Raw genomic sequence first — 25,512 nt, forward strand, 5'->3', positions numbered from 1 at the left:
TCGTCAACGATCGCACTAATTTGTTAAAATTTAATATTCGATGCAATCATCGGTACATATGGTGTTTCAGATATTAATACATTTCTGTTTTTGTGGTCCCCAGTTTCTGAGTTATGTGAGTGGTTTTTTTTTATTGTGCAAATGTTCCCGGGATCGTTAAATCTGTACATTTTCATTTTCCTCGAGACTGCCCCCACGGAGGGACAAGAGCCCGAAAAGGGGGAGATCTCCGGGAAGCACCGAGAATCTGGGTACCTGAAAACCCGCAGGAGCCGCCCGGGAGGGCTGGAAAGGAAACCCCGAAACCCAAGAATCCAGGGAAGACAAGGGAGGGGGTCGCTATTTTCCTTGGGGAAAATTGCCTTCGATTAGCACATAAGTTAATATTTTTTATAGATGATATAATTTTGTAAATGTCATTTTCTACAATCTTTTCATTTTGTAATATCTATTACTTTTCTTTTATACGACTATCATGAATTACTATTATGTTTTATATTCTTTTTTAAACGGAAGAAAATAAACCAGCAAGGAAATATATCGGCTCCTATACACATAGCGTAAAATATCGTTTTCCATAATGTTTTTAAAAAAGAAGAGGTTGTCAAGTCCTTATCGTAAACCGATAAGACCTTGTACCTCTGTTATCTTTGGTCAGAAAATTGTTCCTTCGTCAGGAAAAATCAATAATTTTCTTCAAGTTTCCTTCGTTGGTTACCTAGCTGGCGCCAGTATTCCTTCCATAGTTCCTCTGGTTCGAAACTGTCGTCAGTAGTTTAGGTCGGTAAATTATCAGCTGTTGGATGCCTGACTATCTCCATACCGTTTCTACTTACTCTCTTATTTAATACGTTAATTACCACAGTGAAAAAACATATGCGCGGTAAGATCTACAGAAACTCTAATTACTAGGAAACACTTATGTGTGCTGATGAGGTATATTAAAAATTGATTAATTACTGAACATCACACTATGTATTGAATTGAATAATTTTGTAAAGGTATTTAAATAAACGTGCAAGTGAAAATACTCTTTTTAATTTTTAATACGATAATCTTAAAGTATTGTAAACAAAAAGAAAACGTATTAAAAGGGAAATTCAAAGGTGCTAATGGTCGGTCAGAAAATTTAATAAAAGCCACATCGACGATCAACGATGGATCTCATTTACGGGCTAAAGTTTTCAAGTATTCGCCTCGAGTTCTCGATTAAACCTTGGCGAACATCAAGGCTGCAATAATCAGATTCTTGAGAGCGTTCCTGTCACTACTCGAGAAATATCTAGCCATGTACGTACACAAAGGAGGAACAAGTCAGTCTACACCCTCTGGAACCTTCAATAATTCTATCTCAAGGAAGGTTTTCGTTTGTGTTTTTTTTACGCTCTAATAAATATTGGATAAAAATAGTGATCTTGATAGTGTAAACGAAATCACAAATTCTTAAAGAAAGCTAATTCGGTTATAAAAAGTTTAAACTGTTCAAAATATAATATAAAATTAATTAAGAATTTTAGGGGTATATGTATAAATTTGTATCTCTCGATTACAAATCTTAATTTATAATCCGTTTTTCCAAAACAGTAGAGGTGTGCGACAGGTTTCTGCGTATCTATAATTTCGAAAACCCTTTTTTTTTAAATGTGCAAAAATCTTTATAGACACCCACTACCCCGAAGGGGAAAGGCGGCAGGCAGTCTAAGATTCTTACTCACTAGAACTCCTCAGCGACCACCCTTTCGGGGAGGCTCTGAGACCTTTGTATTACACTAGGGCCTCCTCAGTCATGTGCCGAAACGCCTGTCATAAAATGGGTCAAAAGAACCCAATACTTAGAATTTATAGTCGACACCTAGGACCGCGCCAAGTGCCAACTTCACCCCTGGGACCGCGTGCAATAGTGTTCTAAGATACTTTCAGGAACTCGACCAGACCCGAACCGATCCGACCCGAACTGTGCAGGTTTGACCCGAGTATCGGCTACCCGAAATCTTCATATAGAACGTCAAATTTCTATCCTACTCCAAATTTTACGAATTTTCCAAAGATCGACATTCCCTTATGTAGATGTGGAACAAATTTTACCGTGTACCTACATATCACGTTGAACGTAAACCGTTCCTCGATGCACGTGTCTACGGTAGTTACATCTCACTAATTGCCTATACACACATAATATCAAACTATGCTAACTTGCAGCAGGTATTATCGTTCATGGGTGTGTCTCACGTATTTGCCAAGAGGTGAGAAGGACATCCATATTGGTTTGTTTGCGAATCTCGGGTCAAATGTACCGGCAGCCATTTCCAGAATGCATCACGTTGCAGTGTTACAAATAGCGAACATTTTACGTGAACGGAAACATTTCTCGAGCTAGTAAATATTAGGAACGCAACCTCGAAGATTTACAGAACTCTACGACGCGTGACCTCCTTTTAATGCATAAGTACTTTAGTTTGTAAGTTTTATTTTATGACTGATAACCAACAATGTGATTGCGATGTGGATGATCGATTCTCCTTCTAACAGTCAGTAGAACATTATGAATTCGATGATACAAATACACAATGTATTATGAATTATAAGAAGTTTCACGAAACAGTAGTTTTATTTTGAATAAATTTTACCTTTCACAATATTTTTATATTTCCATTATTTATAATTTATAAAGTAAGAGTATTTTGAAATTTCTTATAATATGAGTGATAAATTCTCATGGAGGTTCAAGTAACTTCCATATATAATCGACGACGTAGCCAACATGTTACGATTTACTAAAAATACAACACTTCAACGCTAAGCAAGGTATTTACATAGAAATTTCAGTGTGTATTAATATAGATTGACACATTTGTCCCTGTTGGGTTGTAGCTGATAAGAGATAAAAGCAGAAGAAGAAAGGCAGCAGGGTCAATGGGTAAATGGAGCGTAAAACGAGCTTGTTAAAGAAAATGGTGATAAGAGGATCCACTGTAACGACTGCTAAGAACAAAGAAGCAGTGCACAGGGAGAGATTAAAGATGAAATATCGAATGTTCGGTTCGCTTTTTGCAGCTACTAAAGCTACTTAGTTTCAACAGCATTGGATTATGGTTCAACGGTCTTCTTCAAGGAATAACAAATTTGATAATAATTTTGATCATAAAAATTTTGATGACAAAAACAATTATGTTTTTTAGACTGAAAGCTTTTGCAATTATTATAATTAGTCCAGGATTATAACAGCAAGATCAGATTAAGATTTCTTGGGCCCAGAACTATTAATACTTCGGGGACTCTGGCTGATAAGCCTGGTCCTAAAATTGAAATTTATTCTAAATAAAATTGAAGTTAAAAAAAATTCCATTCAATATTTTTTAACACGGTAAATTTTTAACGTAGCGAAATCGAGCGAATTTGCGGCTCCACTCTATCCCGCCTAGCTTTCCCGACCCGACTTCCAGGAATCCGCACATCCCTAGTAAATCCTTTTGCTACTGCAAGTTGGACCGCCTGACCGCTTTTGCAAAACCGGCTGCCGTGCCACAAGACTACAATTCACGGATAAGCGAGGAAGATTTCGTGGCGGACGACTTTAGTCGCTCGTGGTATGTAAGAAAGATTTTGTGGCTAGCGACTTTAGTCGCTGGTGGTATGTAAGGAAGATTTCGCAACGAGCGACTATAGTCACCTGTGGTAGGAAAAGGGTTAATACTGGATTTATAAAAATACTTCAAGTAATTGTGTTACTGACGATTGTCAGAATCTCAAGATTTCTAAAAATAGCTTCCATAGCAGTGCAAAATTGTAACTTATTTTGAACAAATAACTAGCTGGAAACAATTGCTATAATTCCATACGTGTATTCATTTTTACACGCGAAGATATTACTTAACGGGTACCTACATGTGTACAGCAAAAGTGCAGATTTACGCACTGTAGTTATGTTCTGTGCATTGTTCCATTAAAATCGACCTTTTTCAGTAGGTTTTAAGCGCACCTTGCCAGGAAGCGTTAAACAGAGCCTAAAGCGTTTTTCCAGCGAACGCGAGGCGAAATAAGGTCGAGCTTTGAACGACGACGTTTAGAATTTAATCAACGAGACTTGTTCCAATCCTATTAAAAAAGTTAATTACTACGATTAATTGGGTTGATACCGGTTTACACTCTCAGAGCGTCCTACTTAATTTTCAGTAAACTTTGCCTCGTTTATGTCTGTTTCGTTTTCATAACTAATTAATTAGCTTTTCTCCAATAAAATTGGTGTGAATTTAAGGAAATTAGTTTTGTATATTTTCATCTTATTTTAGTACAACCCTTTTTTAATTTAAATTTATACAAATGTAGTTAATATTATAAGGCGAAAAACTTGCAACTCTCAGTCTAATTTTTCAATCATGGTTTAATAATTTAATAAAACGTTCTTTAATTCAAAAAGACCTAATTTATTTTTAAAAATTACATTTATAACTTTGCAAAATTATTAATTTTGAGATTCTTTATGATAAATCATTTTTTACAATTTCTTACTAAATTGGTTACTTCACAATCGCAAAATTAACATGAAAAAGAATGAAAAAATATGCGATGTTGAAAGTTCAAATCAAGCGAAGGTAAGAGAAAATAGGTAATTGTCTCTGCTTGCCCAACAATTTTTCATCTTCTGCCAGTTTCGATAATAAAAGCATGAAACATGGGATGGGTTCGAAGGCCACACGGGAAATACAGCAAGATCCAAAGTCCGACAGTAAATAACAAAAGCAACGCAAGATTATTCGAGCATAATAAATGCAGTGCCATGTTCTTTGCCGTAGTTACTACTTTTGGCAAGTGGCCGAATCGAAAGAGAAATATACGTTCATGCACAATATGCACCAATTGGATGACCCAAGAGATATATTTTCATCTTAATTAATTAATTTAAGGAAGTAAGCATTTTTGTCCTGTTAACTAGGTCGTTTGTTAAGCATAACAGAATTATTTATATTAAAGATACACGCGAACTGCTTGGATGACCCGAAAGAATTAATTTATTTAGGATGGAAAGCATTTTTGTTCTTCTAACTGAGTCATTTATCAACCAGAATGGAATTGTTTATTTTAAAGACGGGCTCATTCATTTTATATGTGAAAAAAACTAATAATAGATATGTTCTTTCCAATGTAAGTATAATTAAATTAAAAGCTCTATATATTTCCTCCTTAAAAGGAGTTTCAAATACTTCATTTTTTATCCCTAGGATTAAGTTTTTTCTTTCATTTCAAAATATCAATTATGTATAATAAAATCTGAATAAAGAAAAATAAAATTTACAAATTGTGATCAATATGTGAATTTAACTGAGTTAATTGATTAACTTGGAAGTTCTTTTATATCCGGATATCTCGAGTACCCGATCCGAATTAGTAGCCCTAGTATCAAGTAATTAACTCATGTTTGTTGCTTAATAAATTACCTAAATAGTATCCTTTTTTTCAAGCTGTTATTTTCTAATTAAAAGAACTGTGAATAGTACTAACAATAAGAAACAATAAAAAACAATAAGTTACTTGAAATATTCATACATTTATGTAAAATATGAAATGTAAAACAGAAAGAAAAGAAATTTAAAAAACATTGCTTTATTTTTCAGTATAATGCTGAACCACATCATTCTTTCACTTTTAAAGCACTAACCATCTAGATGCTGTTTTCATATTTCATAGTTCTAGATTTTCAGGGTTTTCAGAGTGCATCTTTATATTCTTTGTATAAATGACATGAAAGGAAGGATCAGTCGAATATCAAAAGATTCATGACAAATAATGCGATGAATTAAGAGTGTTTCCTGTCCTCTTTGGGAACTGCCGTTCTTTCGAAATCTTGAACATAAATCTCTTCTGGTCGAGTGAACGAGCAGAAGGGACTTATAGGCTGAAAGATGTGATCGCGATCCTACTTCGACAGTATCCACTATTCTTTTTATGAATATTGACAATAAAGAATCCTCTACCCCGTTTGATAAATAAGTTAAATTCAACTGATGTTTCTTCCTTTCTTCACTGGTCATTTTTATTATCCATTGAATTTATTTTTCTTGTATTTTCAATACGGAAAATGCTGTATTCAGTATTCAATATCTATTTCTTCATTTCCAAATTTTAAAATCTACTTTGTAATTTTTTGTTTAATTAAAAAAGAAAATGAAAAAATAAATTGGCTATCTTTTGCTACTTTTTCAAACATACATGTATCCTCATTCGTTTCTCCACAATAAAGCTCACACATAGCTTACTATAAAACGAAACGGATACCTTAATGTAATTTCAATGGTCATTCAGGATCGAACGATTCTATAAAACCCACCATTCAAAATTCCGTTCCTTTAAACATAAGCTTGAGACCGACGAACGAGAAATTTTACCGCATTGCAACGTCGACCGGCAATATACCTCACAGAAAGGTTAAGAGTACAATGCACTCCATTGTGTTTGACCCAAATTCAGTAGTTCGAACGAAAGCACAAATACTGTGCTGAAAAACAATTGGTCCACGATAATGTATACTTAAAAATATTTAGCCTTTAGTTACTTGTTCATATTTTAATGTATTTAACACACTGAACTAAAGGTTAACATTACAGGCCCTTTTTTGTAAAAATCTTTCTTCTTTTTCATTAAAATATTTTTGTATGCCATTTTTAACCTCTTCGTAATTGAAATACTTTTTACTATCTAAGAAATGTTTTAGGGATCTAAATACATGATCAGTCAATCAGGGTCGGTCAAACCGACCATGCGGCAATATAACGATAGTCTACTGTTGTATTTTAGTATAAACATTTGCGCTTAAAAATTTTTTTTTAACTCTAATATGTGATCACATTTCAACCACCTCGAGTAGCATAACGCAAAACCCGAAAGGCAAATCGTAAAAGTATCTAGCTACGAAGCGTTTTCGCAGTCGACATCAAATTATCGTGTCCGTAGATAGAAAGAAAGCAAAAAAAAAAAAGAGAAAAAAAGGAATAAAGAACGAAACGACAGCGTCAGTGAACGAAACGAAACCACGTCCTCGTTGTGGTCGGTCTTTATCCTGCTTGCGGCTTCAAGTCCCTCAACCTCGGGGGTGTAATTTAATTCGAGGGTCGGATGAGCAGAGATAGATATAGGTACACGAAAATGAGTATACCGGGTGAACTGAGAAAGATATTGGAAGATTGAGACGTAGTTGGGTTCGAAAAATGAGCGAAGAAAAAGGGGTGAATTCTGGGGTGTGAAATGAAAAGATTTAATTTAGAAAGTTGTCAATAATATGAGGTATCGAGTGAACTGTTACCAAAACAACTACTTAAACGATTGTTTCAAACTTCCAAGCTTTCGAGGTTTAGGTTTCCACGTTGAACCGAGCCACTTCAAGTTTTACCGAACATAATAAGTTCCGCTCGAAAAGTTTTGACAAATTTGCCTTTCTTCGCTGTATCAAGCGATGTTTTATTCATGTTGAATTCTCAATCAGAGCAACGTTCTACAAAAATCGTGCGCTTTCGGGGTAAGTTTTTTCATGCAACCAAACAAAAAGCTGACAACAAAGACCTTCATCATCTCAAATAAAGTCAAGAAGCAAGAGTACTTGTTAAGAAAATAAAATTTCTTGTTGCATGTAGAAATTATGAAATACAATATAAACGTAGAAGTATTGTGCCATTTTAAGTACAATTTATGGTTTGGTTGTGGTTTCTTTTTTCACTTGGTCATTTCAAAAAATTAGAAAGAGAATTCAATTTTCTGAAATGAGCAAGATCTCTTTGAAATTTTGAAATTTTTATGATCTGGAAATTTGGAATTTACAAAATCTGAATTTTAGAAGTTTACAATCTCAAAATTTTTGGATTTTGAATTCTGAAACAAAGAAAATCAGCAATTTAAAAAGTTTTGAAATTTTTTAGTTTTGAAACTGCAACTTTGGAATCCTAAAATTTTAAAATAAGAATTAATAATTTTAATAATTACAATTTTTGCATCATGTTTCACATGGAATTCACAATTTTTTTTCTTTAAAAGAATCATTTTCTTTCATTTCTTTGGGCACTTACATCGTTTACCCAACGCGTTCCTCCTTCGCATGTTCCTCGCCAATCGACTCTCCGACGTGAATAAGTGTTAGTGTCACACACCGCGACAGAATCAACGCAACTCATTGTACATGCTAATATTCACTTCATAATATCAGAATCAAATGAATACTTGAGTGGGTTTCAACTCTTTTTGTTTCCGTCCTTCATCTATTAAATTGCTAACGAGGCAATTACAGATAATTGCTCGTTCCTCCGTTTGCCATCAGCAAAATAGACTTACTACACCGTATAATAAATTCATAATTAGTACTCCGTACATATCACATTAATTATCTTTATGAAGATAAAAAGGTATATATACTAATTGATCAAATTAAAATTACATTTTAATTAAGCTTTTGTTTTCGTTCTTTTCGCTCTCTAAGGACTTTGTATGTTTTTGATTCCCGAAGAAAAAAGGTGATGTCTCAGATGCTCAGCTTTCCCTCTAGGCATTCCTACGGAAAATGCCAATGTAAAGAACAGGCCGCAATCTATCTTTCTCGAAAACGAAGCCTTCCAGGCAATTTCGTTATTCTTGATTTTCGTCTTATTTTGAGCCATAGAATCAGACTAACCCCATTTGTACCACGAATTTCGGACCACTCTGTAAAGGTTTGTGGCCTCCCACCATTTTTAATATTAATATCATCAAAATTAAGATTTTAAGTATTCCTGCTTTCCCTGTACGCCATTATTCTTAGTTAGGGAGAGCTTACTTTGTTTGCGAGTGTACTCGTATAATAATTGTAAAATATTTTTCATCCGAGATAAATATTTTTAAATAATATGATTAGCATAACATTTATCCTTTAATACCGACCACAAACGTAACATTTTCGTTTGAATGATATAATTCTCTATTAGGCCGGCGCACGTTTCGAATAAAATGAGGAAAAATGAAGGCATTCATATTCGTTAGAAAGAAATGACGGAGCATCTAGCCTTTGGAAAATTAAGTCTCCAGAAAGAGCGTTTTATTCCCTCTCCAGATAACTTGGAAAAGAGCAACTGTATCAAACTTTCCAGCAAGTGCAGTTAAAAGATAGGGAAAGCAATCACTGTGAAATCTTCTTTTGTACGGTATTTTATGGCCAACAGGAGTTGTTTCAAAACTTTTGTTTCGAGCACAGAACCACAAAGTTTGTATATTATTGTTGCGTAAATATTTCAACTTTCCAGATCGTTTCAAAGCTACATATTTATGTTTCATTTTTCATTTATTTTTCATTGATCTGCGCATTTGCTTACAGTTTAATTTCAATCAAATATTATATCAATTTTGCTTTACTGTTTTTAGATCAGCAATCAGTAAATATGGAAAATTAAACTCGAGTATTGATTCACAATAATCAATTCATATTTAGCTGAATTATGCATGAACATGTGGTTTAATTTTCTATATATGTATCTCTCCACAGTATTTATTATAAATTCAAAAGGAATTATAGTATTATTAGATACTTAACGTTATAATAGAATCTGAATCACTGAATTCAATGCGTTATAGTTAAACATTAAATATTTCATTATTCGAATGAATTTATGAAACAAATCATCATCGTAAAATAAAAATAAATCTTCGTTTAAAAGCAATTTAGAGTTGGCGAATCCTGTAACGAATCTCTTGGCTCGGTTTCTAGATATATCTCAATGTATGTACTATCGTGGAGAAATTTCAGATCGTGGAAGCAGACAACAAGGACTCTCGACATGTTGAAGTCGAACCTTGAGATGTCTAAAACAACAGCAATGGCTCGCAAAAGGTAGATAAGGAGGATCATCGTGTTGTCAGGCCTGATATCAATCAGCAATGAGACAGGAAAAAAATCAATACAGGAGACGATGACACAGATGCTTTCATTAACCATTTCGATATCAAATCAATTTTTTTTACAAATTTAGAGACAATTCATTAATCATTATCTTAATCGGTTCAACCTTTGTATTTATGATACAACAAAATTATGAGAGCCGTATTTGTTGTAAATAAAAATATAAGCTTTGGAATTTCCGAAATTTGGAAAACTATGTTTCGACACAAATTTTAAGCTAACCAAAATAATTCGTTACCCGATCCGGGTAATCTACAGATTTCGAGAACCTAACCCGACCTGATCCTGAACAATGCAGACCGGACTTGAGTTTCGGGTACTTGAAATTTCCAAGTCCTAGTAAATACACACCTCTAATAAATACCTGGGACAACAAGATAGGTACCAGTCAAAAAACTTTTACGCGCCAGAATTTGAATATCACGAAAACGGAGTCATAAATTCAAATATTAGGAACTTTTTTTTTTTTAAATTGCAAGCACTGCAAGCTTTGAACTCGTAAAACTTTATCGAGTCATAAAAGAAAATTCAGTAGCAGATCAACAGAGGTGGTTTGTTCTTTGCTACGTATGTCAACACCATAAGCTTGGTGCGTATAGTACAATCTGCAATTTTCCACGAGCGAAGAACGCAAAAGCTCGTATTCTTCCGTCAGTGGTTTCAGTTTGAACGACCCTTTGCATATCTTCCATCTTCTCCTCTATCGATCCGTCAGCGCACGAAACGCGGTACTTAAGCATGCAGGCTAGTAAATTTCAGTATCGCCGGAATACGGCGAACAGCGAGCAAGTAGCTCGTGAACGGGATAAACACCGCCAGTCAGTCAGTCTTGCACTGTTTCAAGTGCAATAATCAGAGATCCAAGCGAACAACGTTTCTCGCGAGAACACGGAAGAATGGAAAGCTGATTGGATGTTTGAAATGAGCTTCAAAGGAATCGCGTGATTTCTTCACTTCTGGATACAATCTCGTTCAACTTTTAATACCGCGAAACAAGTTTCCAGAAAAAGTATTAACGTTTCGTAATTGTACTCATTTTCCCCGTTCACTGAAATGATAAAATGTTGCCGTGTATGTGTTATAGTTAGACACATCTAAACTTTACTTATGGATATGGATTATTAATCTATAATTTATTATCTTACATTCTCGTTACGATACTAAGACTATTGAAAATTTATCTGTCTTTTCTTCTATTAATGTGGCTAAAATTACTAATTCTATTTTACCCTGTAACTATCCTTAAACCTTGTTTAAACCTACCCTTGTTCCTGCTACACCTTTTGATAACCCCTGTAGCAGTCAACGTATTAAAATTTACTCCTAATATTTTTTTTTAATATTAGAATATCGACAGTTATATAATTGCCATACTCGGTAGCAATGACCGTTAGATTGTGAATACGATATCGACGAACTATAGACATTGAACGTAGATAAAAAGTTGATATCCACAGTGACAAGCCATAGAGTGGGTGAACTGATATCGACACCTTATATCCAAGCGATGGGGATAAATACTAGCTACGCGATTGTAGGGGTGAATACCACCGACTTTAAGATTGTAGGAACAGATGCTAACTTCTTCGATACTTTGTTACCGGATATTAATGACTTCATGATGATGATACGGGGTATCTTGAAAGCTTTCGAGAGAAGCAATAAATAACGATCCTTAGGTGGGATAAAGGGATATTGAATTGTACTCGAAAGTTTATGAATCAAATTCTGAATCTGTCTTACGATCAGAGGGACAAATGTATCAACTTTATAAAACAATCAAAGTTTTAAGGAATCAGATATTAATAATTATATATAATTTTTAAATTTTGCTAAAACGTATGAGAAACTGAAAATATTAGATCAGGTCAAGTTCTCGAAATCATAGATGTGGGAAAACTCGAAAATACCGGTTCGGGTCGAGTAGGAATTGTGGTACGAAAAGGTCATTGACATTCGCCCCTTTATCGATGCTTAAAAGTTTGAAAAAGGACTACTTCCTTCAGAAGAAATCTCCACCTTTTTGAGTGGACATTTCCACCCTTACGAAATGGCAAGTGGAAGAATACTACTTTTCTCTTTTTTTACAAAACTGAACTTTAAGCATCACAAAAAGCTCGCCTTTAATAGAACCTTTTCTGTATTTGATTATACATTAACAGTGACCTGTGCAGTAGTCAATATGTTAAATCAGTATCATCTTATCTTTTTACACTCTAAAAATGTCTCACTTTTAAACATTTTCGAGAAAGCAAATTGCTTCTTTGCCAACTGTATTACCCGCAGTTTAAATAAATTCACTCGCACGATTTTCAAGGTAAGCTTTCAAGCTTCTCGAGTTTTCAGTCCAAATTCGCAGTGCGCTCATTTTCCTTGGCTCTGAAATAATGGATGTGCAACGAAATGAATAAAATTCTTGGCGTTTGTTCTGCGCGTTATTTCATTCACCGCTTCGACCAAGTGCATCTTTTCCTTCTATACTTTCCGCATCCGTTAAGCACTGTATCGCAGTATTTTCCGACAGTTGATGTACTAAAAAGAGTTTTGCGTATCCGGACACCAAACGACAAAGCGATACAGCGCCAAGAATTGTCTCGAGTTTTGCTTATTTCTCGACAAATTCCATAAATATTATTATTCTGTAATTGTTAGTACACGAGAAATCCTTGAAAATAATGAGGAGATAATTTTACTAACGAGGGAAGATTTCCAAGATTTCTATTTCATAAAGTCATTAATTTCATTTGTGTTCTAGTTGCGACACGATTCTTTAAAGTTTTCGGTTCGACAGTTTTCGTTCTAAATATTTCTAAGAATAGGTAGTAATAAATGTTCCTTCGATAATGAATCGAAGAAAAATTAATAAGGTTTCTATCTTCATAGAACGGTAATTATTGTGCCGGTTTAAATTGCAAATTGTAATGAGGTTCTCTCTTCATCGGGCTGTGATCGATTTCAAATTATCTCGTCCCGTCGATGCTTCACGGAACAATTACTAAGTAAGAGAAAGAAACGCTCGAATGATACTGAAATTTTATTGAATACGTTATCGAGCTTCGTTTCTACATTTTTATAATGAAGATTAGTTACAGAAAGATGCACAATTTAACTCTCGAACCGCTGAGCAGAATCAATTGTGATCCATAGAAAACGACTCTAACGATATTTCAAATAAAATTAGATGTATCAATATTGTAGCAATATTCAAGATGTAGCAATAACGTAAAGTTAAAATTTTTTATACGTTTTTCTAAACGTTTTTTTCAAATGCGAAAAATCAAACAGAAAAGACGGGAGAGACGGGAACCCGGGACATCGCCACTTTTTCCAGGGAAGCCTGATTTGATCAAAAGTGTACTTGATAGATATATCAACAACGTAAAATATTATTTAGCTGTGTTTTCTGTACATACGTGAGCCAAGTGCTACGAGTGTAAAATACATTTGGATAATGTACAAAATTTAACAAAGGTTAACATAGATTTACAAGTATAATTCCAGAAAATGTACAAAGAATCCCAACCTTACCCTACATAACCGTTAAATAGATCTCAAGAAGATTGAAAAGAAAATATGGAAATTGAATCGCGATTCGATTCACGAATATCGTATCGGAATGATCTACCAGTTTCCTATGCAGAAGGTTGCACCCTCCATCTGGTGATATTTATTACCACACCAATCTAAAGGATATAGCTGATCAACGCTACCATCAAATCGAACGAGATTGGAAGGAGCCGATTCTTATTTTAACGTTCGGTTCAGGTGTAAAATTTCACCACCGTGTCGCGTAAGATTTCAATGTTCCACTCTTATCCTTATATTGGTAATACCAAAAGAATTAGGTCAAATAGCACTTCAGAAATCACTTTCAATACAATCTGTCCCATACGACTACTGAAAATAAATCTTCTGAAGCACGTAAAAGATGTTCTTGATCGTTAAATAAGTAAGAATGAAAGTACATGGAACTGTACATTTTGGTGATTGAATGTTTTAGTGCAATTTCTTGGATTAACTTTGAAGGTTTAATAGGAATTTCAAGGTTTCCGTGACGCCGAAGGTATTATAATAATCCCTTCGTCAAACCCTTGATTATCCTAAAATACACAGGAATTTGCATTTCAATCATTGATCGATCATAAGACAGCTTTTGCAAAGAATAAAGACCATAGTTTACTTTCCATAAACTCTTCTTTGTACTGAAAAATCCTTTCCCATCTCTATGAAGTATCTTTTGAAAAATTTTAAATTAAATTATTTATGATCTCCAAAATCTCATAAGCAATTAAAATTAACCATTTAATGCGGTACTTACACGTGACAAACTTGATGGCATAAGCGGTAATTAATTGACATTAAATACATTCTTTAAGTAAATCATTTTTAATATTGAGATTTTGATATTGCCATTTTTCCTACGGAAGTTTACTGTGCTCGATACTGAACTTGCGTGTGTACATTAAACCAGTAGAGGTTAAATGGACCCCTGAGGAATTGTTTCATGTTCACGATCATGCTTTGAACGTATAATTGTTTACATGTTTGTCATGACGGCTCGGGTTGAATTTTAGTCATCGACAAACAAAGCGGTCGTCGCATTTCAGAGACTGTTTGTATTCGTTCCAACAAATGTGGACTAAAATAATATTGTATACTTATTATTTCCGCTGATTGCATCTCCCAAGTGTATCTAAATTTGCATGATATTTATAGTGAGATATTGGAAAGCGGCCTACCATTTAATCTGTCTCTACCACACTTCATTCATAATTTATCGAGTTACTAAGTAATTACAATATATATATAAAATACAAAATTCATACTGCATTGTGGTATTACGATTAACTTCTAAATCAAAGAGAAAATCTGTTCAGGGATTTTTCCATTTACTTTTTGCGACTGTCAGCAAAAGCTTTTTATTTCAATCGAGAAGCAATGATTTGACCGATTTTAATCCGAATTTAGAATTTTCAAACGTTGCTGTGAATGTTTCTCTACAGCTTAAAGTCTCTCATGTTTGAGATGTTCAATATTACAGCCTGATTTCTCGGATTTTCCTCTGGGTTTTTTATTTACTATCGTTTTAGTAGTCCAGATTTCATGCATTACATTTTTACATTTCGGTATGTTTAAGATTTTGCTGTATTCCAACTGGAATTCTGGAAATAACCCACGGTTCCTAGTGCAGACCATTTTATTATCATTTTCAATTTCTTACTATTATGTATAGAACCTATGAAAATTGATCAGTATATTAATATAACAAACGTTAATAGATCTTTAAACATTAAAGTGGTTTTCAATTCTTTTGTTACATTATCAATTTAAATTTAGAATCCATATACAATACTATCTACAATTCTCCATAATAAATAAAAAGGAAAAGCTACATTTCTACAACCTACTTTTTTTATTAAAAAAATAAATAAATAGAAACTCTACCAAAATTTGACCATCTGTTTTCCTGTCGTTCAGTAAATTTTGTTTTATTAAACTAATATAGCGTTGGACATATTCATAAATAAATGAATGACGAGCGCGCTTCTAATGAATATAATGATACGTCTCAAGCAGCCCTGATGAATTTTTGTTAGACCGTACGACAAGTCAAAGGGTTAAAGCGTACACATCGCCCAGCGTAATTATTATTCCTGATACGAGTCGTTCTGAAAGCGTTTCCCTTTCGATTCCCAGCCGGAACGGCATAGAAGCTTTCACGGATTGGCTTTTGCCAACTCGCTCAGCGGCACGCTTGCGCGGCTTTCAAGGCGAGCTTTTGAGCTTTCGAGTCGCACCGCGAGCCGAGACACGTGGAGTCGTCTATTCCTTCGCCGAGCAACTTTCGCGTTTTCCGTATCCGCGCCAAACACCGCCGAATCGAATGAAACATCACCCGAGTGATTCGTTTCAAATTCAACGATCATGTGATCGTGTACATAATTGAAACGTGCTTAAGGTATCTCGATTAATTAGCGATCGTTGTGAGTGTCTAATTGGTGAAAGGATTACTGAAAAAGGTGAAAGGACACTAGGAATTGTGCAACATAATTGTGCTCTCTTTCCGTTTGCTTATCTCTTTTCACGCATCGTCGAATGCTTTGCCTGATTTAATCCTCTGCATTCTTGTGCATTCGTCTAACGGTGATTCAACAGCTACTTCGGTTATCAAAACTAAAACGACCGTCGTGTAAATATTACCGAGGGAGAATGAAATAGAAATAGCTCTTAGAAAATAAATTTTGTGGGAACCGGATTTTCTTAGGGTTTATTCGATTGCAATCGCCAAAGGATAAATGTAGGTCGGAAATATTGGCTCCTTCCCTTTAGCAGATGCGTGTGCACCGAAGTTCAAGCATATGTGTCGAAGCAATTTGAAACTTATTATAATGTGTCGCAAACTTATTTCAGATTTCTTATTTTCAATTATAAAATTTATTAAAGTATTTTTTATTTAAATATACGTTAACTTTTATGGTCATTCCTTGTTTATTTACTTTATTTTCAATTTAAACGTCAGTATATATCAAACGAACTTATTTTACTTGTACACTAGAATATTTGTATTCTTTATAAAAAATTAAATTTCAAATGAAAATATTTTGCTTTCAAATATATTTTCCTATTACGGATGATTTTTCTTTTTGAAAAGCGAATACAAATCGGTTAATCCTTTATTTGACAACTAGAAAAAAAAAATGTTACCTCAAAATTCATTTTCGTCCACGTTCAAATGTCACAGTTTACCAACGAGAATTTATACTTTATAGCCGTGAATTTCGAGGGTGGTCGGTAAATCAGTCCGCGAAAACAACGAGCTCGTTTCACGCGCGAATTTCCATGGAAATCGTGATCTGTCGATTGAAAATTTAGTATTTCGAGATTGCGTTCACTCGTGCCCACATAACCGTCGGCGTACCGTTATTCGAGGTACATGCTATTCGAGGTATATGCCGTATTTCGTTTCCGCCAAATCGTGATTGCCTTCTTGCTTGTCGCTGGAAATTTCATTTAGCCCGCCACTAGATCTCTCGGTAAGGCACGAACGAAATTAAATGGCCAGCAGTCGCGTTAATTTGATGATCGTAAACGAGCGAGGCAAATGAAACCTTCCGATAAGTAATTTTCGTCTTGATTCCGATCACATTCTTTCGAGGAAATTCAAATACAGCTTTCGATACCGTGCTTTGAAGTCACGTAGCTCGAAGAATTTCATTGAAGTTCCCTTCTTTCTTACTAATTAAATTAACGTGGAAACTCGTGGACTCTGATTTAACATAAAATGATAAAAATTGTAAGAATTGTTATATCAATGTTTTTTGGCCGATCTTCAATTAAAAATACATCTCCAATTATTAAAAAAGATTCCAAAAAATGTCGTGTCATAAAAACGCAGCTTATTACATTTCGTTGATTTCCAATGAATAATTTTCACATGTTTGAAAATGACAATCAATATTATATTGGAGCCGATAGTTTGCTCTACGTACGAGCAGGTACGTTTACTGGAAAAACACTTTTCTTCCTTTCTCATTGGGTGAAACGATATTTCTGGTCCGCTTTCCTGGAACACGAATCACCGATAGAGAAATGTTTGAATCGCTCCCCGGCTTATTAGATCCCGTTTGTCAAGAGAGATCTCGGTTCCTAATGCAATGAGAGATCCACTGATATTGGTTTAATTTAATTAACTTTGTCCGACTATGGTACACGAGCGTGTCTCTTTTATTTTTCATCCTCAGCGTACCAACTCGATTTACAAACGACTATTTGAAATTAAATTTATTTCCGCCCATGGCTATCTAATTACGAGGGAAAGTGTTTTTTTTTTATTCGTGAGTGTTCATTAGAAATGTATGAGTACTTTCGACAACCCGATCTGATCTACACAATTTTTGTCCAACCCGAACAATTCCTATCCGACTTGATGGAAAAATTAGTCAACAATCAATTAGTAATTGACTGCAATAAGATTAGCATAAAGAGCTATGTAAAAGATTCTCAAAATGTGCTTTAATCCTCAAATGGCGGACTATGGAAAAAATCCCAATATTTATTTAATATTATTATTTTCAGTTTCTAAATCTTACGCTCTTTCTTGAAAAATTATTCTCCCAATATATAAAACCCTTCCATTTGAAAAGCATACATTTAGCTCAACGTTAATACCCTTGTATATGGTTTGCAAATTTAGGTCGCGATTGACTCAGGTTCCGCTGTTTAAGGGTTAAGACAAAAAATACTGACCCTAATTATTTCGTCAAACATTTAAAACTATCGTGTAATAAGAATTTTTTGGCGCACCGCAGTTTCCTGCGTAATAATCACTCGGACGTGTTTAAAATGACACGTCTCGGTATTATAATTCATTATTCTTTCCAAACAGAGGAAGAGTGCCACTTATCTTCTCGAGACGGAAAAATAGAAGAACTTCTCTCCGTTATTTCCACGAGGAGACGCCGATTAACAATGTCGCAGCTGCGTGGAATGCAATTAAAATCGTCGTAATAGCTTCGCTAAAGTGGATTTACATAATTCACGCTGAAATTTACCACAGTTAATTTAATAATCCCATCGTATAAAGCATTCCCATCGAACCCCCATGATCACGATGTATCGATGGTACATTGAATATTCCTGTTTATTAGCGTGTACGGCCTCGACGTCCGACCGATTCCCGAGCGAGAGTTCCTGCACTCCTCTGAAGCATGTTGAGCAGCTAGATCGTGAAATTCTGTCCTTAATTTTGGATTGTTCGGAAATCCTCCACGTCATCAGAGAACGAGGAATTTCTAATCAAGTCGCAATTAGTCCTCCTTATCATTAAACGTTGATTGGAATCGCTAAAAAATTCAAAAAAAAAAAAAAATTCAAGAAGGAAACCCAGAAATCCAGAGCTGATTTGCAAAAGCAATCCTCTTCGAAATCAATTCGCTCGATTGCAACGGCCTTTCAAAGGCACCCTGGTTCCAATCAAAACGAAGGAAAACGTCGAAAAGATTCGGTAGACGACCTAGAATCGTTTATTTCTGGTGCAATTTCGCGAGGGCTGAGAATCGTCGAGGAAAGGTGAGAAAGCACAGCCCTCGTTCGATGCACCGCTGCCCTTCGACGATGGGGATACGTCACGATCGAGGAAGTGCACTCGACGCGGCCACTCGGTTCCGGAGTCACGTATACCACGCCAACTATTAATTCACCGAGGCCTCTTGAGCTGGAGGGCGAGAGGAAGGCGAGACGAGGGCTAGGGGCAAAGAACGGGGACAGGAAGTGACGAAATCACGGGGACAAAAACGTGAACAGGAGATATAATAAATAACGGAATGAAAGTAAAAGAAAAGTGAGAAATAATATAGGGGTTGCTATAATTGCTTTAATGACAGCAAAACCTAAGTGCTGGATTTAACTCCTTATTGTACTTATAGAGGATCTCCCATCTAATTTGAACCTCTACAAATTCGATTTTATCGAAAACTAAGCCTAGCAAATATTATTATTTTATGAAGAATAACCCGCTATTCGGTTATATCGCGCCTTACATAAAATTATATTAAAATTGAAGAAAACGTGAGAAAAATAATCTGCTTGATTCTTTGATAGAATTCACAAAAGAGAATACGAATTATCTGGGAAAGAAGATCTGGGATAAGAGGAAAATAGGGAAAAAGAAGGAATCGAGCTGTGGAAACGATGACGAAAGGTGCAAAACGACAGGCAAGAACTGAAACTAGGGTAAACGGTGGAGGGTCGAAAAAACGAAACGATCGAGGATAAAGGGAAAAGTAGAAAGAGAAGTGGCCGTGATATAGCAACTTTTAGTGCTGGTGAAAAACAAAGACGAAAGAACAGGATCACTCGGATTGTTGGCAATTTATCGGTGGTTTGTATAGCTGGAGGAATTAGGGTGACCACTCGATCGCATCGGCGTGCAATTTGCAAGAACCGCGTGAACCCACGTTTGCTTCCCGATACTCGATTGGACACTTGCGCACTCAGAACCGCAATGATTTCCATTATATGTGATATCGCAGACACTGCGCGTGCTATCCATGGTTTCACACATGCGGAATTAGGGATGGGATAAAACTCAATACAATCACGTATCGATATATGTTTCTGATCATTTAAGAATAACTAATTTTGTATTTAGAAATGCACAATAATTATAATTAAATTGTCATTTAATTTTCAAAGGGGAAATTAAAAGGGATCATTTTTAATCACTTAAGTCATTAAAAAATGAGTCATTAAATACTGAGTTGAATAAAAAATACCAATGTCTTTGAGAAAACAAAAAGAGTTTGTTTTGCAGGGTATTTCTTCATTGAAACTTTTGAGATTATGCTATGAACATTTTTTATATCATGAGAAACGAAGGAAATATTTCAGTTTCTACTGAAGCACCCAGTATATGGGGGAGTACACGACGCGTACACGACACAGCTGTTGAGAATGCCGCGACACGATTTTCCTCGGTCACGTTGTTTGATGGACTTTCATCGAGATTCGCGGTCTACCAAGTGAGACTGAACTTTGCCCTTTGCCACTTTTGCCAAACCATAGCACCACCTCCAACGATACAAGCTTCTCGCTCCTCTCCCTTCTCGAGGGCGGTCGTGATAAAGTACTACGACATTGGTGCTTTGCGAAGATTTTTACTGCGGCTGCACCGTGGCCCGGTTCTCGGAGAAATGTTACGGAAACGCGAGACGATCGTTGGGAATTTTGTGCTTCGAAAGTTTTACCAGAGTAATGGGAACGTTTCGTTCGTCCCGCGCGTGCGAAAGTGATAAACGAGAACGGTCACGAGGATCCCGCGAATTTGCATATCAGTCACGTTACCGCGTCGTTCGACTTCCCTTCGATAACTTCGTTTACCTCTGTCCAACCATAGACACACCACTGATTCCTCTTTTTTTCGTTGACAGATATTGAAATCTTGATAACAGTACTCGAATATTTTTGATGGGAACTGAATTTGTTATAGGAAAATAAAGTAAAAAATAGATTTTTTCGAATACTAATAAAATAATAAATACTAATTAGATCTGTTTAGGACCCGTACGTGTATTTTTCATCAAAATTGCTTAAATTTTAAGATAGCAAAAATGATTGATTCGAATAGTATCTATTTTGATTAAAAATTGATATTCCTTAAATTTTCAGTAAGTAGTTTCATAGTTTCTTGTTTCACGAAGATTTTCTGTCAGAAAATATTACATCACTTACGAACGAAGAGCTTATATTGACACATTTTTTATAAATTTTATATTTGCTGGCAAGAAGGTTCAATGGGGAAGCTTGTATTAAAGTTCATAGTAAATTAGCAATTTTCTTGGCCACCTTTCAACTGGTTTCGTTGTAAATAAATTTAAAGTTTTATAAATACTTGAAGTCTCTTATAAAGAAATCTGCGAGAGACACTTTGTACTAGGGTGTAAATACAATTTACCAGCTCATAAAAAAATAATTTAATTTCTTTCTAGCATCATTTATGAGATTAATTATGCACACGATAATCAAAACGATGTGATTGTCGTTCAAATTTTCGTCCGCGAGTGATAAGGATTTAGAAACAGTGATTACGACTGATGCATGATTAAGAAGTGATTAAAAGTGTACGGAACACCATGAGTAAGCAGGAGCCAAGAGGGCCCCCACCTCCGCCACTTCCACCACCATACCCGCATCAAAAGCTCTTCAAGAAGTGCAAGAGTGCAACTTTCCAGTTGGATGGTGCGACGTATACTATAGGTAATTAACACCATTTTTTTTTTTTGAAAAATTAAGATTTTAACATTCATTATTAATTGCTAAATTTCATAACAGCAGAAGCCTAATTTCCTCTTTCAATTTCAACACAGAATAATAAGTACTCTGTTATCTCTAGTGGAATCGCCTTTCATTTTAATTTCATTATTGCAACATAAGTATTATAAGATTTGAATTAACAAGAATTTAAATCAGTTTCAACTAATTGCATTTCAATTATCCTCTACTTCGGTAGAAAAATATATAGCAAACATAATTCTCTGTTGAAGTTTGTGAAAGCATCGTCACAAGTTGGCAAGTATATTTACCGAAATAAAATGATGATAATAGCCCAACAAATATATACCGTCGGAACGCTAATGGATTGTTATTGGTCGATTGCGTGGGGTGTCCTGGTACGATGGAAACCAACACGATCGGATTGCCGATGTCGTAAAGGGATTCTTAAGGACCACTTGTTTCATCGATACCGTTACACGCAAATATCACTTTCCTATACCGGTGTTTCGTTTCCTTTCTACGATTGAAACTTCTGACGTTTCTCACCAGAATAATGCCTCCTTTTTATGAACGAACGATTTCGTTTAAAGAGACTCGACAGACAAGTCACTTAGATACCAAGTAAAGTAAAAATATGTTTTTCTAATTTATTATAAAGTTCTAAAATCCTAAATTTGTAAAATTCTATTTCGGGGTTTGCATCAGTATTAACCTACTCGTGTTCACTAATTAAAAAAAGCACATAAATAGGACTTTTCATTAGCCCTATCCGGAACCTTCTTTCTAAAGCTGACATTTATCTACGAACGAAAACGTCTTCGCTTACCCTTTGACCTTCCTTATTGCCAAATCCGTAATTTTGCGACTTTCGACATAAACCGGCTAGCATTTTATTCACGAAGAACAACACGTTCTAAAAATAAAAAGGAAATGGACCTTTTGACTGCACAGTTCCCTTAAAATGTTCTCTAAAGAATTTTAAAAGCCTTACGTTGCGAAGCTCTTTGTTCTTCTACTTCCTAATCTTTGATTAAAACCTGAAAAATCAAAAGTCTGCTTTCTTGACAGTGATTAACTATGCCGCATAGCGAATAGAACGCTACATTTACCGTGAAACGTGCACGAAAATGTTGCAAGTCACCTTTGCCAATTTAATGAACTTCACGACTTTGTATTATACATTTTCATCCAACGAACTGGCTGCGAAATGTATGCTAATTTCAAGAGAACATTAAATAGATTGTTACTGGCATTTGCACTGAGCTACTTCCGGGGTTTGGATTTGTTTCGTTCAGAGAAAAGAAAGTGAAATATTTTATTCAACTTAAATTAATTTTAAAAGCATAAATTTTGAATGTGTGCGGGTACCCGAAAATTTTAGACGGGGTGAGGTCGAGTACTGATTTGGTTCGGTTCTGATAGGATCCCGAACGTTTATCTAGTATATAAATTTGTTCGAGTACCCGTAATTTCAGGACTCCAATATTAATTCGAGGTCTGAACTCGATTTGAAGCCAAAAAAAATTTCCGACCTGATCCCGAATCAAATTTTTGGAAACCCGCACACCCCTATTAAATATCATTTTACAATTGCATATTTAGGTTTTTTTAATAAAAAAATACCTAAAATTCTTGATTCAATGATTTAAAAAAAATACTTAGTAGTAAACGCGTTAAATTCTATTTAGACCAACATAGACTTGTGCAACAATGCTTTTCTCAGTTACTATTATACACATCAGCGGAGGAGGATATGGACAACAGGTTTACCTAGTTTTAATGAAAGCCGCGTTTCAGGCATCGAATATCTATAAGACCTCTTTCAAACATCTCGTTCCGATTTAATGCACGTGCATCAGTACGCCACTGCATAGTACATCAGATTTGCTGCGTTCATTGATCCATGAACAAAGCTCGAGAAGTTGTCCAACTTGTCTTTGTTGAATAATCGAATTTTCAGTCAGTCAAGCAGGGAGAAATAACTCCGAACAAAGTAGAGTTTGTTGGGTTTACAAGAAAGTTTTGTCTATTTAATAATGCATACAAAATAAACTTACACAGCTTCAGAGACCCTGAAACTCTTTTAATTTTCATTTAAGTCATATGAAATAACAAATTTTGATTTTAAATTACGACCTACTCTTATTAAATTTTCACCATTAGACACTATCGAGTATCAACTTTGTCCCTTCCTATATTGCCATTTGTATGAACCCCGCTTTTACCTACGCGACGATATAAAAAGTGTCGACTGTATTATATGAAACGTTTAATCTATTTATTCTAGTATTAAATTTTCTAGTATTAAATCTAGTTCGTTTAATTTTCCACAATTACTTCGTGCAATTTTTAGGACCGAATAATTAAACATTACCTTTGCGAAAGGATTAACGCGATTTCTCTAATGTCTAACGCAGTCGTTAAATCGATGCCAAAGTAAACGAGTCTCAACCCTTTGTTCGTTTAAGGAGGATACAAGAAAAGTGGAACAGTTGCAATTACGCGAGGCAATAAGCGTGAGACAAAAGATGGAACAGAAACGGTCCTTTGCAGAAAAAGCACTCACTTGGACAAGTTTTTGAAGGAAAACGTTGCTACGATAACGGGAACTTCTACGAAAACGAGGGGAAGCAACCATTAAAATGGCAACCCATGAGGTTTCGGTGGCTGGAAAAATAATTATGGACGAGTGAAAAACAAAGTTGTTACCTTCTCTTTGAAACACGTTAAAAACGTGCTTATATATTCTGCTGCTAATGAGTTCGCGTTCACTCGAAAACAAACTACACAGCCAAATTACGTCTATTATAAAGTACGTTTTCTTAATGGTAAATATAAAACAAAATATACTTTTCTTTTCGTACAAGGATATAAATTATAATACAATACAAATTGATATCCTTATATTAAAGGGTTAAATATTATTGCAAATCGTGACCGAATATCACCTTATCACTTCACTGAAAATTTTTCTTAATTAATTGCTAAAAAATTAAATAGACGCTCATAGCTCACGTAGTCGATTAAATTCCAACCCCAGTGGTTAAGAGGCTCAGTGATACGTAACAAAATCTAATTAACTGGAGTATTATATTATATTCAACATATATATATATCAATAACCGTTATATGTAGTAGATGCGATATTAGAATTCTATAAAAATTCATTTAATAAAATAAAATTTAATTTCAAACTTTCAAAGTTCACCCAACTGAAATATTCGGTTAAGCAATTAAAATATTCCTATCACGTTGAATTCCACCTTCAAGAGATTAAGGAGCTGAGTGAAAAAAGCTTTTTTCTTGTATATTGTTAATATAGGACGGTGTTATTTAGAACGTGAAATTTGTTGCACAACGTCAAAGGAAATACAGTATTACTCGTGTGTAGTTCGACCCTTAAAGAAACTGGGTAAGAGCATTTAGGTAAGGGAGCTCTGGGCTGTGAAAGAAATCTACAAAATTCACTGTTCCAAGACGACTTGGGTTAACCGTACAACCACCGTAGAAATTGAATTTACCCCGAAAGCTTTACTTCTTTCATCCTTCAGATTCGTTTATTATTTTAACGGAATTCCACGCAGTAATGTATTCCTTTGCGAAAGAATCAGTTTCCAAGACGAAACAGTGAATCATCATCGTAATAAGAAACAATTTAAAAGTAATTTCCTTCTTTCATTTAAACTTCTTCAGTTTTCACAATATGTACAAAATGTCAGGATTTTCACAAAAAATAGAATTGCCTCTGAAATTTACAGATATTCTCTATTATGAAGAGTTCTTATGGCTTCTTCGATATCATGTAACTTTTGTAAATAACTTATTTTAAA

At 35.0% G+C, this 25,512-nt stretch overlaps 1 protein-coding gene across 6 annotated transcripts in view; it reads left to right on the plus strand.

The window, feature by feature from the left end:
* LOC117611927 (dual specificity calcium/calmodulin-dependent 3',5'-cyclic nucleotide phosphodiesterase 1) overlaps positions 1 to 25,512 on the plus strand; it is a 128,062-nt gene that overhangs the window by 17,880 nt on the left and 84,670 nt on the right. The window contains exons 1-3 of one of the 6 annotated variants that reach the window (XM_076690702.1): positions 15,361 to 15,930; positions 18,297 to 19,790; positions 21,397 to 21,664. The exons of 2 other annotated variants lie outside the window; for them this stretch is intronic. In XM_076690702.1, coding sequence (XP_076546817.1) covers positions 21,541 to 21,664 — 124 coding nt within the window. In that variant the 5' untranslated portion in view covers positions 15,361 to 15,930; positions 18,297 to 19,790; positions 21,397 to 21,540. Of the gene's footprint in view, positions 1 to 15,360; positions 15,931 to 18,296; positions 21,665 to 25,512 lie in introns of those variants that run through there. 3 more of the 6 variants (XM_034340430.2, XM_034340431.2, XM_034340433.2) reach the window with 3 other exon arrangements.

Source organism: Osmia lignaria, chromosome 10, assembly GCF_051020975.1.
Source record: "Osmia lignaria lignaria isolate PbOS001 chromosome 10, iyOsmLign1, whole genome shotgun sequence".
NCBI lineage: Eukaryota > Metazoa > Arthropoda > Insecta > Hymenoptera > Megachilidae > Osmia > Osmia lignaria.